This window comes from Micromys minutus (assembly GCF_963924665.1).
Source record: "Micromys minutus genome assembly, chromosome: 19".
NCBI lineage: Eukaryota > Metazoa > Chordata > Mammalia > Rodentia > Muridae > Micromys > Micromys minutus.
Genome location: NC_137954.1, coordinates 24,787,463 through 24,806,641, shown reverse-complemented (window position 1 = coordinate 24,806,641; position 19,179 = coordinate 24,787,463). Strand labels below are relative to the sequence as shown.

Here is a 19,179-nt window from a genome sequence, read left to right as displayed (position 1 = left end):
TCGATGGTTTCACAAGGCCGTACTCGGAGGTAGAGCCGCCAGGCCCGCCCCCTAGTGCTGAATCTACTTCCTGCCACACCCACCACGAAGTCCTTGCCACTCTTCCCTGGAATTCTCGATGGTTCCGCTTTGGGGCTTCAGAGCTGAGATACTCAAGGACATAGAGGAGAAACCATAGAGTAGCACAGGCCTCGAAGAGAGACAGAGTGACCGCCACACGTCAGATTCCCAGAGGCGCATGGTCCGGGGGCGGCCGCATCAAAGGCCCCTGAGGAGCCACTCCAGTTCCAGTCGGACCATAGAGATGCAGCTCCCGCCAGCCCTAGGGTAGAAGGTGAGAGAGCGGCTGTCGGCGGGAACCAGGGGAAGTGCGGGCGCTACGAGCTGGAGGTAAAAGTTTCTCTAGTCCTAGCTTGAGTAGGCCTGGGAGGTAAGAATCCGTGAGAGGAGGTGCTGAGGCTTGGGCGCATCTCTGCTGCACTTGGGCGCCTCAGTCTCGTCACAACTCCGGCCCCGCCCGGGTATCCACTGCCTCTCCTCAGGACCACAATCGTGACGATGCATCATCCCAAGCCTTGCAGGTTCCAAAACGCTTTTCTTTTCCGCTGGATCTCGTGACTTGTCTATTGGCGCCTCCACTTTACAGATAGGAAAGCTGAGGCCCAAAGAAGCGAGGCAAGTGCATCTGCTCAAGGCCACACGGTGAGTCAAAGCCCAGAGGCGCGTGGGAACTGAGGTGCTTACTCAGGGGCGCCTTATTCCCTAGGCTTCTGTGTTCCTTTTTCTCCGGTCTCAAAGAAAACGTTACTTCGTTCTAGCTCACTCCTTGCTCCTCCTCCGCCGCATCTTCCTGGGGCCATGTGATGGGCTGGAAAACTGGCTAGAGCAGCAATAATCAGTAGTCGGTGGAGGCAGTGATTTCTAAAAAGCCTCGTTGACCACGAAAGTGTCCTTCCCTGCCACCTTCTGTATTCTTATCTGTTCTTGCTGGTTTTTTTTTTTAAAGATTTGTTTATGTATGTGAGTACACGGTTGCTTTCTTCAGACACACCAAAAAAGGGCATCGGATCTTATTAACAGATTAAGGCACCATGTGGTTGCTGAAAATTGAACTCAGGACCTCTAGAAGAGCAATCAGTTCTCTTAACAGCTGAACCATCTCTCCAGTTTTTAAGTGGAGGGATTCTGCAGAATAAGGAATAGCCACTCTCACCTGGCTCTTACTCAACCTAGTTGATCCAGTTTTGTTTTTTGAAACAGGGCCTCACTGTGTAGCCCAGTCCTGGAACTATATCAGGCTGGCCTCAAACTCAGATACCTCTGCCTGTCTCTGCCTCCTGAGTGCTGGGAGTTTAAAAGATTGTCTCATTTATTTTAGTCATGTTTAATAGGGCATGCAGCTTAATTCGTTTGTTTCTCAGTTGTGTTCCCACTGGAGGCATTAGTAAGTTAGTGAATTGGAAATTTACCTTGTATTTGAGGGATCACTGGCTTGGTGCCTTGGTTTAAAATATCTGTGTTTACTAGAGTTTTCATTTTGTCTGACTTAACCTAGCTTGAACCTCATGTTCATTGAAGTGAAAACTGACGATAGACTACTCATCCAGTGCTTGGGATATATAACAGTTCATGTGTGCAATGCTTGCCTTAGCATACACAAAGCCCTGGGTTTGGTCTCCAGCAGCACATTTTTTTTAAAAAAGTGTGAAACTAAAGAAATGGCTCAATTGTTAAGAGTGAAAGCTGCTCTTCGAGAGGGACTGAGTTCAGTTTTTAGCCCCCAAATCAGGTGTCTGACAAACCAGCTTCTGGGGACCCAGCACCATTTCTGAGCAGCATCTAGGAAGGGAGATTGGTAGGGAAACAACAGTGCAGTGTGGCTTCTGATAGAACTACATACAGGGGCTGTTGGGCCCCAGAAGAGAGCAAATTCAGAATGTTAGGAAGCATTCATAGCAGAACCAATACTTGTTTATTTTCTTAATGAGTATTTGATTAGCTAGACAAGAGATTTTGATGTATTGAGTGGGAGGGGCAAGAAAGTAGAAGGGTCTGTAAGCAAGAAAGAACGCAGTGAGTCAGAGAATGGCATCTGGTTAGGAAGTCAGGGTGGGAGGGATGTCTGGAGAGGTAGATCAGTGAGGACCAAGAAGTGAAGGTATTATAAGAAGTGTATTATAGCTACACTGAGGAATAACAAGGGCATCAGGGAGTACGAGAGAGTGCCTTTGACCCCACTCAGTTTTGTTGCAAGGGTCACTTAGCAAGAAACAGAACCTGTAATCTGTAATGTCAGCCTCAACGTGTTGACTCTCTGCTAATACTGACTTTATTCTCATTTTGTGTTGAATGTTGTTTTGAAAACATTTAGAATAATAATGTGTGGCATGTTGCTATAGAAGGAAAATTCCTAAATGTGTGGGCCAACTTAAGAGAAATTAAGAGTTCTAACCATGTATGTGTATCTCTGTGTGTGTATGTATTATATATATATATATACTTTTTTTTCTGGTTTGTCAGCATTTAGGAGGCCACAGCACACAAATCAGTGATAATGACAGACCCTGTGTTGGCATCCCAGCTGACTAATGGCACTGGGGAGATGGATGGACTATGCTCTGAACTATTGTTGATTCCCCCATCTCTCTCAAACCGTGGAATCCTGGGCCCTGTCCAGAATACCTGTGCTTCTGGGGAGCCTGCACCTATGCCTGCAGACCCAGGCTGCCTGCTGGTAGAGGCCACAGCTACTGAAGAGGATTCAGGGAACATGGAAATCATTGTGGAAGCAGTAGCTGGAACTCTGTCCCCAGGAGCTACTGGAGAGACCTCAGGTACAAACATAGTTGCTACCAGGCCAGTGGGACATAGCTTTGAGTGTTTTTGTCTGTGCTATTTTTGGTCCATCTCTCTGAATGTGATGAGAACACAAGGTAGCATGCTATTTTTATACCCTGAGAAGTTATAATTTGGTTTGCAGTTGATGCATGTTGATGGCTGACTGGCAAGGTAAGTACAGCCTGTAGCAAACTTTTGGCAAAATTTACCCCCAAAAGAACTTTGTGTCTGCTGGGCAGTAATCCAGAACAAGAAACCTTTTGACACCTCTGCCAGTTTGGCTTGTCCTTGCTCTTAAGGTCCTTGGGGACCTTTCTTCCATACTGACCCTAAGCCAGCCAAGGATTAGGCCAGAGGCCCAGCCTCTTCAACCATCCTGAGTTTGGCAGGGCTTTCCAGAAGAAACTGCTGTTTCTTTGCTCTAGTTTCCTGTGTATAGCATACACTCAGAGCATGCTGTTAAGAGACTTGGGCATATTATTTATTACAGTAGGAAGTTTCTCTTTATTCTTTATACATCTACAACTTTCATTTTTAGCAAACTCCTATGTTTAACTGCTATATCTTAGTTACAATTTTGAACTTTGTCTTCTGACCGTGTAGGATAAATGCAAAGAACTCTGGGTGGAAATTAGATAATTAGACCATGTAAGAATTCTAAACTTTTCTCTAGAGGTAAAGAGATATGATTGGACTGTGTGGTGGTTTGTACTTTTAATCCCAGTACTTGGGAGACAGAGGTTAGCCAATATCTGTGAGTTCAAAACCAGCCAGTGCTACATAGTGGGACCCTATCTCAAACAAACAAAAAAAAAAAAAAAAAAAAAAAAAAAGAAAGAAAGAAAAAAAGAAACATTTTAACATAAGCAAGTTAAGGAGCATGACAAGATGCCTCAATGAATAAAGACATTTGCCACTAAACAGGATGACATGTGTTTAGTCCCTAGAGCCTACAAGGTGAAAGGAGAGAACCTACTCCTACAAATTGTCTTCTGACCTCCACACATATTCATGCATATGTATACATATTTTATATAAATGGGTGTTTGTTTTTAAGTAAAAAAAATTTTTTTTAAGCCAGAGTTTATTGATTTGGGGGTTTAGTTTAGTTTCATCTTTTAAGCTAAATATGGTGGTACACACTTCTAATTCCAGGACTGAGGAGGATTTCTGCATGTTCTGAGCCAGAGGTCTACATAGTGAATTTGAGGCCAGCTAGGCTACACAGCAAGATGTTGCCTTAAGAATAGGGGAGGGGGAATGGATGAATGCATGAATGAATGAATGCAGTTCACAAAGAAGAAATAAAGAAAAACAATAGCCTTATGGTAGAATGCTTCATTTCATATAGTTATAAAATAGAAGCCTATTTTGCTTCTCAATTTTGGCAAAAACTAAATTTTGTTCTGTTTTGTTTTTTAATTCATAGAGTTGGGGCTGGAGAGATGGCACAGTGGTTAAGACCATTGGCTGCTCTTACAGAGGACCCAAGTTTAATTCCCAGGACCCATGTGACAGCTCACAACCATCTGTAACCCCAGTTCCAGGGGATATGACACCTTTACACAGAAACAAATGCAGGCAAAACTCTAATCAGTACTCATAAAATAAAAATAAATTAACTTTTAAAAAAGTGTACATATTTAACTCTAAGAGAGTTGAGGAGAGGTCATAGAAAGATATATAGTATCTTGCAACTCTGGCTGGTTTGGTAGGAAATTTATATGATCTCACTAGCTTTGGCTGGTTTGGTAAGAAATTTGCTATATAGACTAGATTGGCCTAGAACAGAGATCTGCCTCTGGGGTGTAGAACCCAGGCTATTGTATATAGTAGCTAATGGTTATACTACCACTGAGCTGCATCTGCAACCCAAATTAAGCTTTTGAAGGTCAGTTTAGCTTTGTAGCAAATTTTACAATATGCACATCTGTCATAGTAATTCCACTCCAGAGATATCTCGTACAGGAAGACCCACATGCATACAGGGATAGGATGTTATTGATGTTGGCATTGTTGTTAGAAACATCTCATGGTCCCTGGGGCAGAATTTCATTTAGATTTATCAGTGCTATGAAGTACTACAAACATGTTAAAAAGATAAAGCAGATTTAATATGTAGTCACACAAAAATAACTGACAGATGAGTGTGTGTTATAGACGTTATTTAATCCCAGCCGGAGGTTTTTACCCTGCCTTGAACTTAGCTACTAAGTTTCCAGATGAAAGACACATGCAACCTTTATATTTGCAATAAGCTTTAAACAACACAATAGCTGAGCAGATACTACCCTATATGCTATTAGAATCTACTTTCCTATTGCTAACCCTGAGTTATTACTGAGTTTCATCTTGGCTGCTCTTAACTCCAATTAGCCAGCCCTCAGAGCCATGTTCTCTTTAACTCCTAACCCATGGAGGCTTCTCCTTCCTCCTTTCCTGCACTTTCTTCCTCCTCCTTCCTCCTCATGGTCCCTCTCTGACCCTAAGCCTTCCAAAACCTAAATTTCACCTGAACCTTACTATGTCTCTTCTGCCCAGGTATTGGCTGTTGGTCTCTTTACCAATCAGAAATAACTTGGGGGTGTCTGGGGCAACCATTCTTGGGGACCCAAAATTAGATTTAGAATACAAGCAGCATTAGGCCAGCCCACTACAAGTGTGGTGGTATGCATAGGTAATCCCGGCATTCCTTTAATTCTAGTACTCAGGAAACTGAGACAGAAGGATCTAGAGTTTGAGACTAACTTAAACTACATAAGCCAGCGTGGATACATGTCAAAACCCTATCTCGTGGTTTCATACGACAGTTTACCAGGCAAAAGTGCTTGCCTGACAACGATGACAACCTAAATTTCATCCTTAGAACCATGTAGAAAAGCTTATACATATGAGGTGGCTTGGATCTATAACCCAGCAATACTTTGAGAGATGGGAGGTACAGATAGGAGAATCATCCAGAAGCTCAGATACACACCATGGGAGCAGAAACAAGGGACCTTGCCTCAAAAACAAAAGTAGTAAAAAACTAAACTCTCAAGAAGTTGTTCCTTGACCTTGATACATGTACACATATGTACAAATAACTAAATAAAGAGGTAAATGTAATTTTTGAAAAAGACTCTGCCTTAAACAAACAAAAAGCCCAACAACTTCGTCCTAGAACAAGCAAGTAGGGGTTGGGGAGGATAGTTTGAAAACAACAGTCAAATGTGGTAGTGCACACCTTTAATCCCAGTACTCAGGAAGTAGAGACAGGCAAATCTCTGAAGCCATGGTCGTTCTGATCTATATAACATGTTTCAAGACAACCAGACTTTGTCTCACTACCACCATCACCCCCCCCCCTAAAAAGAAAACAACAAAATAACAATAAAGAGAGAACAGCCAGCAGAATAAAGTGTGAGCCAAGCTGCCCTGTGCTTGAGTCATGGTTCTACCACCAACAAGCGTGGTCTGAACTGTGGAGCTCCAAGCTGCCCTTCTCAGAGCAGTTGGGAGACTAAATCTTGCCATCATCAAGTTTTACTTATTCCTTTCAAAAATAGCAATTATTATATTTAGCTCTTCTGAAAAAAGTTTTTTTTAATGAATTTATTGTCTGAATTTTTCTTTATAGTAACATATATTCCTTAGCTTTTTGATATTTATATATGGCTATTTTGCCTACATGTATGTCCATGTGTGCCTGGTGCCTGTGGAGGCCAGGAGTACATAACAGGTCCCCTAGAAGTGGTGTTGAGCTACCCTGTGGAAGATGGGAATTGAACCCATCTTCTGGAAGAACAGCCAGTACTCTTCACAGAGCCATTTCTCCAGCCCAACATATCATTTATATTTGATATGTTTCCTAATCTGTCATGGTTCTCTTGAAACTTTAAGTTTTATTTGAGCAAAATGTACCTTTCATGATCTATATTCGATATATTTTCTAGTCTATCATTCTCTTGAAAGTTTCTTATTTTTATTTTGTTTCTAATTTTTATTTGTTTTTGTGTATGTATGTGTGGTGTGTATACATGTTTGTGTGTGTGCACATATATGCTCTTTTGTAGATGACAGAGATCAGTATTAGATCTTTCTCAGTTGCTCTCTACATTTTTATTTCCTTTATGTTTTATTCAGCTCTGGTGTGTGTTTGTGCATGTGAGTGAATAAAGTATGGACTTCAGTTCTCGACTTCTACCATTTGGGTTCTAAAGATTGAATATAGGTCGTTAGGTTTTGTAGCAAATGTCTTCTTAGCAGCCCCCCCCCCTTTTCTTTTTTATTTGAGAAAGGGTTTCGTACTGTACCTGGAACTTACCCATTTGGATAGACTAGCCAGCCAATAAGCTCTGGAATCTGCCTGTCACTGCACCCTCAGTGCTAGGGATCCAAACTCAAGTCTTCATACTTACATGGTAGGCATTTTATAGACTTTGCCCCTAAATATGCTTTCTGGATTTTATTGTTTGTTGATTCATTAACACATTTACTAAGCACACATCTTACATGAGAAATCCAAAGACATATGCCACATGCCAGACAGGTTATCCCCAACCTGTAGGCTTATTATATATAGCCCAGTGCAGAGTGAGACTTGAAGTCTGTCTGTACTCCATGACTATGAAAAAATTCACCTACATTTCTACTAGTGACTAACTCCTTCAAGTCTTGTTCCATCTGATTCTGTGCCTTTCTCTGTCGGTCCTCTGCCTGCAGGTGTCCTGGTAAAGGTGGTGGAGGTATACTTCTGTGAGCGCTGTGAACAGAGCTTTGCAGAGCCTACTCTGCTCTCCCTGCACCAGTGCACTGAGACCAATATTCAGGCTGTGCAGGACCTCTCTAGTCCCCCATGCTCTGTAGAGCTGCCCCCCAGCAACCTCACCCTCCATGGCCCTCTGCAAGACCCCAGCCTGCCAGATAGCCCCCTGCCATGTCCTATATGTAGACAAGAGTTTGTCCAACCCCAGGCCTTGAAGAGCCACTTCAAGATTCACCGGGTCACTCCCAACATGTTCTCCTGCCCAGAGTCTGGTTGTGTATTCTCTGCTGAGGATCGCAAGGGTCTGCAGCATCACCTGAGACAGACCCACAAGGCAGTTCCTGTGCCCTGTTCATTCCGGGGCTGCTCCCTGCTTTTTGGGAGTCAGCAGGGAATGGAGCTGCACCGGAAGGCCCATTACCCTTTCCACTGCAGCCATTGCAGCTTCATGGGCTCCAACGTCAAACTCTTCCGGCAGCATCAGCGGAGCCATGGAACCAGTACACAGGGAGAGCTTTCTGCTGTTCAGGGCCTTCCATCCCAGGAGCTACTGCCAGGTAGGTGGCCAGGGCCCAATAGTCCCATGCCTAGAATGTAGCCATAGTTGGTCTCTTATAAGAGACATTTGTTTTCAGTATGACTTCCATGTATATGACAATCTATCTAGTCAGTGACTTAATAGAATGGAATTACTGGGGTGATATAGGAAAGGCTCTAGAAAACGTAACCAATTAGAATACATGGGACTAAGGCAATGACAAGGAGTGAAATTTGGCTTATGCAACATATAATCTGAAATTGTTTTAGGAATATCCCCTATTGATTGATTTCAGACCCTAAGGGTGTGCCTGTCCATGACTGTTGCTGCTAGTAGATTCTGAATGTTTAGAGATTGCCTTTAGAATAAGTGAGACAGACCTGTATGAATGGTGTATCTGTAATCCTAGCACTTCAAAGGGTTAGAAATTCAAGGTCATCTTTAGCTATATAGCAAATTCTAAGCCAACTTAGACTATATATAATAAATAAGTCATGTGAGAGTGGGTAGAAAGGAGTAGGGTTATTTTTAAAAGAAATCTCAGGAAGTGTGGTATGTTATCAATTTCTCCTTTTAGTCTCAAAAACAACAAACCAGCATGAGCTGAGGGTAGGAGCAGAGAACAGAGAATCGACCAGGAGATGGCTATTTGACTTGCTGGGCCTCTTTTTATTCTAATATCTAGAAAGATAAGACCTTTCAGGAGCAAGGTGTAAGCCTGAAGCCCAAATTAGACTCCTCAGTAGAACAGGCAGGGTATGTGCTGTGAACCATGCAATCTTTAGCTCTGGAGACCTGGGCCAAGGAAGTATATTCTACTCTTTTCTGCCTTTTAACCCCTACCCCCTTCTGAGTAACTTCAGAGTTCTGGAATAAGAATCCAAGATCCTTTTCTGCTAAAAAGAGAGAAGGGTAATTTACTTGCCAGTAATTAAAATACCAGGATTCAATACTGTCATTAGCTCTTGTGGACTAAGTTTTATGTGTTCCCAGACACCAAACTGTCTCTAGGAGACAGAGAACCGTCTGAAGAAGCAGGTACACCTTTGCCTGGGCAGGAGTCAGCTGAAGAAGAGGATGTAGAGGAAGAGGAGAGTGTCTCCCAAAAAGACTCCCAGAAAGTCTTGGATAAAAGCCAAGGGCCTCAGCAGTTGGAAGGTAATAACATTACTGAGATTGAAGCTCTTTGTGGTAGAGAGGTGTGGATACTGAGAAACCTGGTATTTAGGCTCTGGGTTTTGGTTTTCTGAGTTTTAGTTCAGATCAATGTATTTATCTATCTACTTATTTATTTAATGTATATGAGTACTATGTAGGTGTCTACAGACACACCAGAAGAGGACATTCGATCCCATTACAGATGGTTGTGAGCCATCATGTGGTTGCTGGGAGTTGAACTCAGGACCTCTGGAAAAGCAATCAGTGCTCTTATCCACTGAGCCATTTCTCTCAATTATCTAGAGCTTGATGAGACAGTGTTTGGAAGTTTAGAGTACTTTTCTTTCTGCTCACTCATGTGAGGCTCTTTCTTTCTCACCAGTCCTGCTGATCTTTCAGCTTTTCTGTGTAAAGCAAAGGCAGCAAGTATAAGAAAGCTCTATGAAAATTTTCTTGTGCAGCTCCAAATAGAAGTTAGGAATAGTGGGTGACATGGGAAATTACTTGAACCAGGCCACAAGAAGGTATGAGTAGTCCTTGTGGTCTTGTTTCTCTTAGTAGATGAGTTTCTTACCTCTTATTTGAGACTCTTGTGTTTGGTTTTCATGACTAGAAAGGCCACATGATATTAGTATCTGGACAAACTGTGTCTTCTATCATCTATCATTGTCTAATAAACTATTAGAGATTATGACTCCTAACCCTCTGCATCCTCTGCATAGGGCATTTGGCTTCAGGCACTGAGTCTCTCTTCAAGACACACATGTGCCCAGAATGTAAACGCTGCTTTAAGAAGAGGACCCATTTGGTAGAACACCTACATCTGCACTTTCCAGACCCGAGCCTCCAGTGTCCTAACTGCCAAAAGTTCTTCACCAGCAAGAGCAAACTCAAGACGCATCTACTGCGAGAGCTCGGTGAGAAGGCCCATCGATGTCCTCTGTGCCACTACAGTGCAGTGGAGAGGAATGCACTTAACCGTCACATGGCCAGCATGCATGAGGATATTTCCAACTTCTACTCAGATACCTATGCCTGTCCTGTCTGCCGTGAGGAATTCCGCCTCAGCCAGGCACTCAAGGAGCACCTCAAGAGCCACACAGCAGCAGCTGCAGCAGAACCATTACCCCTGCACTGCTTTCAGGAGGGCTGTACATATGTAGCTCCTGACCGTAAGGCCTTTTTGAAGCACCTAAAGGAGATCCATGGAGTAAGGGCTGTGGAGTGCCGCCATCACTCATGTCCCATGCTCTTTGCCACAGCTGAAGCCATGGAAGCCCACCACAAGAGCCATTATGCTTTCCACTGTCCCCACTGTGACTTTGCCTGCTCCAATAAGCACTTATTCCGCAAACATAAGAAACAAGGTCACCCAGGCAGTGAAGAGCTACGGTGCACCTTCTGCCCCTTTGCCACCTTCAATCCAGTAGCCTACCAGGACCATGTTGGCAAGATGCATGCTCATGAGAAGATCCACCAGTGCTCTGAATGTAACTTTGCCACGGCCCACAAAAGAGTGCTTATCCGACACATGTTGCTACACACTGGTAAGATGGCTTCCATCCTTATAGTAATGGTGGTAAAGGTAACGGTTGGCATGAGCTTTTGCTGTGTACTATGCATCACACAAGGGGCAGTGTTTACAGTGCTTTGTTTGACCTCAAGTGTATAGGCACAAGTCTAATGTCCCAAGTTTATAAGCAAGGCATAAGTTGAGTGTCATTTAACAGTAGTCAAGCTAGTATCTGAATCCATGTAGTATGATTTCAGAACCTGTGTTCTAATATTGGACTATCATTCTTTATGCTTGTCCAGTTCTAGCCATCTCTAGTCAAGTGCAGATAGGTAAATATTCAGCCTTTTATAGTGAAGAATTCCAGAACAGATAACTTCCTTCATAATTCAATTTTTTGGGACAGCCTGTTGGAGCAGTTTAAGAGAGAACAATCCACCATCCATACATATCGTGACACCTCTAGTGTTCTGAAAATTGCACTTGGTTGTTTTTTGGGGTTTTTGTTTTGTTTTTTTTTAAAGATTTATTTATGTGTATGAATACACTGTAACTGTCGTTAGACACACCAGTAGAAAGCATTGGATCCCATTACAGATGGTTGTGAGCCACCATGTGATTGTTGGGAATTAAACTCAGGACCTCTGGAAGAGCAGTCAGTGTTCTGAACCACCTCTCCAGCCCCTGCACTTGTTTTGACTTAGACTCTTAATTGGTTGGTAGCATTACTGAAGCCTAGATAGCAGCTAAATCAGGCCTCCTGCCAATCTCTGATTGGCACAAACTTCAAAGAATTGATGAACCATTAAACAGAAACTGGTTAGTAGAAAATTCTTTAGACAGTTTTGTCAAAGCTACTGTTGACCACATTGAACAGTTCATTTCTCTACACAGTTTATTCACAGACTCTAGTTCCCAAGGCCTTTTCCTAAAATCTGTGCCTGTGTCATGTTACATAGTTTATAGAGTTCTTTTATGTATTATCCTATTTCATCCTTTACAATCTTGTAATCAAGGCAGGAAAAATAAGAAAACAAATTTAATTGAGAAGTTAAATTTCTATCTACAGTAAAGCCTGCCCTTTACCATACAAAAGTGGCTGAAGGGGTAGGGAGGGTCTTAAAGGAACATGGCCACTAGCCTCTTGGTACTAGGTATTGAGCAAGTACTAGGACAGCTCATCCTTGAGTTCTCACTGTATCACTAACAACTTTGGTGTGTCTTGTTTGTTTGTTTGTTTGTTTGAAACAGGTGTTCTCTGTGTGGCCCTAGCTGACCTGAAACTTGTTCTGTAGACCAGGCTGGCCTTGAACTCAGAGATGTGCCTGCCTCTGCCTCCTGGGTGTTGGGACTAAAGGTGTGTGCCACCACTGCTGGGCAGATATGTCTTCTTTAGTACATCAACCATGTGAGACCTATATTTTGTTGCTCCCTTTCTGGAAATAAGATAACAGGCTGCCCAAGGCCATGTAGTCCACCATTTAATAAAACAGTTCTGTGATTTCTCTGTGCCTTGATTTTCCCACCTATAAAATAGTGATAATAATAGCACCTTCATAGTGTTGTTATGAAGACTCATAAAGAAGGATGCATTTTATGCAATGCTCAGGCGCATAGTGAACATTGTATAAAATGCTGGCTGTCCATACACGTTACTTTGAAATCTAGAGTCCCAGTTCTGTTTATTCTCTTGTTCTAATGTGTAGTCAGGAAATGAGAAGGAATTAAGTTACAGGTGCCAACTACCTTTTCAAAAAAAAAAAAAAAATCTTACCAAGCTTAACTTTCTTCCTCTCTTCTTTGGTATGGGAATTGGAAGAACTGTCTTCAGACAGTTCTAGTATAGCCTTGTATCTTGTGGAGTTTGTTACATGCCTGGTAGTATGTAAAGATTTTGATCCTGCCTGGCATCATAGCAAACTTGCTGGAAGAGATGATATGGCCACTCAATCAATCTATATCTGACCTGTGTTCTTTCCCCTACACACAATACAAGGAGAGAAACCTCACAAATGTGAGCTCTGTGACTTCACATGCCGAGATGTTAGCTACCTATCCAAGCACATGCTGACCCACTCCAACACCAAGGATTACATGTGTACTGAATGTGGCTATGTCACCAAGTGGAAGCACTACCTGAGTGTGCACATGCGGAAACATGCAGGGGATCTCAGGTATGAGCACACACATTTCCATCCCTGTCCCAAGAACATTATGCTAGTTAGCTCTTGCATCAGGCTTCTGGCCCCATTGCTTTCTCTAGTCTCGCACCATTCTCTGATACTGTCATCTTAGCTCCATCAGCTGTAGTTGAACCCTACGACTGTGTCCCATTCTGCATGGTGAGAGCATTCTGGGCCAGGAGAAGGAAAATGGAGATTAAAGTGTCCCTTGGGGGCTAAGGAGGTGGCTCAGTCAGTAAAGTGCTTGCCTGTAATCGTGACAGTTTGAGGAATTCAATCCTCAGAACCTGCATTAAAAGAAAGTATTACTTGAGTTCTTAGAAGTTGTTCTCAGGAAAATGGATCTACACACTTAAATGGCACCAAATGGCTACTTTAATATCCAGACAAATTCTCTAAACTTCGGACACAACTTCATGGGGGCTTTGTCTGTAGCTTTTAGGCCTCCACTGGAGATTGATTGCAAAACACAAAAACCTGTTGCATGGGCTATTGCTGTGCCAGTTCCTTAAAATTTTGTGTGGATAATGCCACCTTGGCACACCTGCCCTACTCTCCAAGACTACTTTCCTATAGGAAGTAGTTTATGAACTCTGGTAGAACACTTTTTCATCATGCACAAAGCCCTGACTGAGTTCAGTCCCCAACACCTCATCAGGATTGGGGGTGGGAGCAGTATTAAGTAGAGACTAGAGCTGCATCTCTGAAGCTTAGGCTGTCAGCCCATCACTTCCTTTGGGACTTTAGGTAGGCTCTTCACTTCAGTGCCTTGGCCTCACCTATAAAGAAGAAAAACCTATTTCACAGGATAGTGGAAGGCTGGTTAAATCAGATGGTTCACACGCAGCACAGAGTGCAGACCCAGGCCCAAAAATAGGCAATGACTATTAACGGTTATGATTTATTGTTGTGATTGACATTTTTTTTTGTCCTTCTCCCCAGATACCAATGTAACCAGTGCTCCTACCGATGCCATCGGGCTGATCAGCTGAGCAGTCACAAACTACGGCACCAGGGCAAGTCACTCATGTGTGAGGTGTGTGCCTTTGCTTGCAAGCGGAAGTATGAACTGCAGAAGCACATGGCTTCTCAGCACCACCCTGGCACACCTGCCCCACTCTACCCCTGCCGCTATTGTAGCTACCAGAGCCGTCACAAGCAGGCTCTCCTGAGCCATGAGAACTGCAAGCACACCCATCTCCGTGAATTTCACTGTGCCCTCTGTGACTACCATACCTTTAGCAACACCACACTCTTCTTTCACAAGCGTAAAGTCCATGGCTACATGCCAGGGGACCAGGTTTGGCAATTCTGCAATGCCAACCAAGAGTTGGAGGGGGCCAGGCAATGCCTGGCCCCTCCTTCAGACTCAGGACCTTCAAGCCAGCTGTCTGCCCAGCCTGAGAGAGAAGACCGTGAACATGAGATTGTGACCAACTCCAGTGTGGACCAGGCCCTGCCAGAGACAAATGAGGAGGCTAGCACCAAAAGACAAAATGGCATTGAGGCTCCCCAAGAGAATGACCAGGTTGGCAGCCCCAACCTAGGGGAGGTGGAAGAGGGTGGCTGTACACTCCACTTGGAGGCCCTGAGGGTGGAGCTAGAACCTGAGGCAGAGCCACCACCCCTTGAAGAGCTCACTGAAACAGCAGCAGTAGAGTTCAGGCCTCTGGATCCCCCAGGACCACTAGGAACAGAAAGATCAGGTGGACTGGAAGAGCCGGAACTGTCCAGCTTTGACAGTGTTGAGACTCCTGCCTTGGTTGCTGAAGAAGAGCCCATTCTGGAGAAGCTAGCCTCTGAACCTTGCAGAAATTCCCTAATCTCTGAAGAGGCACCTAACACATTCAAGGCAACTCTGACTGCTGAGACTATACCATTGCCTCAGTTTCCTGAGTCAGAGTCACTACTTAAGGCCATGAGGAGACAGGACAAAGAACAAGCAGAAGCGTTGGTACTGGAGGGTCGGGTACAAATGGTAGTGATCCAGGGAGAAGGAAGAGCTTTCCGCTGCCCACACTGTCCTTTTATTACTCGCCGGGAAAAAGCCCTAACTCTGCACTCCAAATCAGGGTGCCAAGGTCGCCGAGAGCCCCTGCTGTGCCCTGAGTGTGGAGCTAGCTTTAAGCAACAGCGTGGCCTCAGCACCCACATGATGAAGAAATGCCCTGTTCTTCTCAGAAAGAACAAGGCTTTGCCCAAACCTGTCTCTCCCACTGTACATCCTCAGCTCCCAGGTAGCCAAGCCTCACAGGATGCTGAAAGTAGGAAGCCCCCACCTTTACCATCAAAGGTAGAGCACTCACTTCCAAAAGATGCTCCTGAGCTCCCCAGAGAGCCAGGAGTAGAGGAAACTTTTCCCACACCCTCTGACTTCCCAACCTCTCCACCAGGAAACTCCTCACCCACAGGGACATCTGAGAAGTTCCACTTTGAGCAAGGCAAGTTTCACTGCAGCTCGTGCACATTCCTTTGTTCTCGACTTTCCTCTATTACCTCTCATGTTACTGAAGGCTGCAGAAGAGGGCGTAGCCAGGGAAGAAAGCGTGGGCACCCCCAGACCCATGCTGTTGTGCTTCCTCTTAACGATAGGGACTCTACCCTTTTGAGTACTGGGAATACCAACTCTGTCCCTGGTGATAGGGATACAACTGTGGTTCAGAAGCAAAAGGGTGCCCTCTTCTCCTGCCCCACATGTCCCTTTAGCTGCCAGCAGGAACGGACCCTGAGGACTCACCAGACCCAGGGCTGCCCCCTCGAGTCTGGAGATTTGCACTGTGGTCTCTGCCCATTCACTGCTCCTGCTGCTGCTGCACTAAGGCTCCATCAAAAGCGGAGACATCCCACTGCATCCTCAGCCTCTGGGCCCCGGCCCCTTCTGCAGTGTGGGGACTGTGCCTTTACCTGCAAGCAAAACCGTTGCCTTCAGCAGCACCGGCGGCTCAAGCATGAGGGTGTGAAGCCACATCAGTGCCCTTTCTGTGACTTTTCTACTACTAGGCGATACCGGTTAGAGGCCCACCAGTCTCGACACACAGGTGTTGGCCGCATCCCTTGCAGTTCCTGCCCTCAGACATTTGGTACCAACTCAAAACTGCGTTTGCACCAACTACGAGTACATGACAAAACACCCACCCACTTCTGTCCACTCTGTGACTATAGTGGTTACCTTCGTCATGACATCACTCGCCATGTCAACAGCTGCCACCAAGGCACCCCATCCTTTTCCTGCTCTCAGTGTGAGGCTCAGTTTAGCTCAGAAACAGCACTCAAGCAGCATGCTCTGCGACGACACCCAGAACCCACACCTCCTTCCTCTGGCTGTCCTGTAGAGGTCACTGAGGGCCCCTTGCACTGTTCCCATTGTGGCCTGCTCTGCCCCAGTCCTGCCAGCCTGAGAGGACACACCCGTAAACAGCACCCAAGGCTGGAGTGTGGGGCCTGCCAGGAGTCCTTCCCGAGCCGGCCAGCACTAGATGAGCATCGGAGGCAACATCATTTCAGCCACCGCTGCCAGCTCTGCAGCTTTGCCGCACGGGAGCGAGTAGGCCTGGTGAAACACTACCTGGAACAGCATGAGGAGACTTCAACAGCCCCCTCAGATGGGGATGCTGGCCAGCCCTCTCTTAATTGCCCCTTTTGTGACTTTGCATGTCGCCATCAGTTGGTACTTGATCACCATGTAAAGGGACATGGAGGTACCCGGCTCTACAAGTGTACTGATTGTGCCTATAGCACCAAAAACAGGCAGAAGATTACCTGGCACAGCCGCATTCACACTGGGGAAAAGCCTTACCGCTGTCACCTCTGCTCCTATGCATGTGCTGACCCTTCTCGACTCAAGGTAAGGTCAAGGACCACAGGATAGGAAATGGAAAGAATGTAGGCTCTGGATTCTGTAATGTGTGTGGGGGGTGGGGGCGCTGCTAGTGCCTACAAAGCAAGGGGATAGCAGATCCTCTAGAACTAGAGTTAAGTAAGAATGGTTTGTGAGCTGCCATTTGGATTTTGGAAATCAAACCCTGGTCCTGTGGAAGAGCAACCAGTGCTCTTAGTTGCTGAGCACTGGATTCTGTAACACATAATTCATTTGACTCTAAATAGGTTCCTTAACTTTTCAAAACTTAGATTCTTCATCTGTAAAAGGGTTAACAACTTTTTGAGCTTTTGTAAAGATAAATTCAATAACTGCCATACAATGCTTTGAGAATAATCTGGGTTGTGATAGCTAACACTATTAAGCACTTAAAATTTCCCAGTACTGCAGTTTTATTAATCCTTTGAAAATTCAAGTTTGGTCTCTGGGTAGGGACTCAAGGATAAGAGCTTGCCTAATATGCACAGGCTTTGGGATTAGTCACCATGTCATATACACACAAAGACAGATGCTTGCACTATTCCCCGTGTTAATGATTAACACAGCTAGTAAGAAACAATTGAGACCTAAGGAGAAGCACCCTGTTGTGTGGGAAGTAAGCATCTGCATTTGATCTTCCTTCCAGTACCACATGCGGATCCATAAGGAGGAACGGAAGTACCTGTGCCCCGAATGTGGGTACAAGTGCAAGTGGGTCAACCAACTCAAATACCACATGACCAAGCACACAGGTGAGTGTGAGTAGGTCAACCAACTCAAATACCACATGACCAAGCACACCTGTGAGTATGCGAGTTCACTGTCCTACTTAAGGATTCCCTGTTCTGAAAAACCTCACCTCCCTGAGATGTTGAATGTCCTCACTCAGATTCAGAGCCTACATCAATTTTCTTTCACACTGAAAATAGGGGATACACTAGAAGAACAAATACTAGAAATGGCTCCCTAGCCCACTGAATAGAAACCGAAGAGTGAGTAAACCTGAAAGCCTGGGCAAGTGTATTTGCGAAACTTCCCTTGTGATTAGGACACACGTTCACACACATATAGGGTCACACATGGAGAACCTCCAACTCAATTTTCAGTAACTCCTGAAAGATGACTTGGTTTCTATGTAGATGTGGTAGAAAGATTGTGAGGAGAAAGGTGATTTTCTTTAAGATTTAATTTTTATGTGCAGTGGTGTTTTGACTGCATGTGTGTGTGGGTGCAAGATTCTCTGGAACAAGAGTTACACACAGTTGTGAGCTACATAGGAGTACTGGGAATTCAACCCTGCTCTTCTGGAAGAGCAGCCAGTGCTATTAACCCTTGAGTTATCTTTCTAGCCCCAAGTTCCCTGTTAATTTATCTTTTGCTCTCTAGCATGTGGAATCCACTGCAGAAACTATGGGTTCTCTGTTAAGGGTTGATGACTGGGTACCTTCAGTTATGGCATGTCATTTCCCCCATATGGGAGTTGGTTGGGGGGTTTGTTTGTTTGGTTGGTTGATTTTTTTAGTTTGATAAAGTGTCTAAATGGAGTCTTTAATTTTTGTAGTATCATATGACCAAGGGAGGGTTAGAGTTTCCCATTTAATAACCCTGTCATAGTTGAGGATTCTTTACTGTTAGGGTAGTTAATTACAAGTCCAGTTAGTTGTCAGCATCCATTGGAACTTGTGTGTGTGTGTGTGTGTGTGTGTGTGTGTGTGTATAGGACTGAGTGGAGAAGGATATCGGAATGTCATACGTGTCTGGGACAGAATGGTATGGTCATTGTGTGGTATATAAAGGATCATACTTAAGACTCACTGACGTTGTTCCTTCCATGGTGATTTGTGCTTGTCCTATAGGGCTAAAGCCATACCAGTGTCCTGAATGTGAGTACTGCACCAACCGGGCTGATGCACTTCGTGTACACCGGGAGACACGGCACAGAGAGGCACGGGCTTTCATGTGTGAGCAGTGTGGCAAGGCATTTAAGACACGCTTTCTGCTGCGCACCCACCTCCGAAAGCACAGTGAGGCCAAACCCTATGTTTGCAATGTTTGCCACCGTGCTTTCCGCTGGGCTGCTGGACTACGACATCATGCTCTTACTCATACTGATCGCCACCCATTCTTCTGCCGCCTCTGCAACTATAAGGCCAAGCAAAAGTTCCAGGTGGTCAAGCATGTGCGTAGGCACCACCCTGACCAGGCTGACCCCAACCAGGGTGTTGGCAAAGACCCCACCACTCCCACAGTGCATCTACATGATGTGAAGCTGGAAGATCCCAGCCCTCCTGCTCCTCCTGCTCCCGCTACTGGACCTGAGGGCTGAGCCCCTTCCACACCTCTGGT

The 19,179-nt window shown here is 44.9% G+C and overlaps 1 protein-coding gene across 1 annotated transcript; it reads left to right on the top strand.

Annotated features, from left to right (window-relative positions):
* Window positions 1-330: 330 nt before the first annotated feature.
* Window positions 331-19,166, top strand: ZNF142 (zinc finger protein 142). Its single transcript, XM_080933202.1, has 9 exons — window positions 331-702; window positions 2,521-2,834; window positions 7,543-8,142; window positions 9,117-9,281; window positions 10,004-10,828; window positions 12,791-12,968; window positions 13,920-16,821; window positions 17,480-17,585; window positions 18,690-19,166. Exons 2-9 carry the CDS (start codon window positions 2,555-2,557, stop codon window positions 19,157-19,159), a joined length of 5,526 nt encoding a protein of 1,841 aa, XP_080789328.1. The 5' UTR covers window positions 331-702; window positions 2,521-2,554; the 3' UTR covers window positions 19,160-19,166.
* Window positions 19,167-19,179: the final 13 nt, after the last annotated feature.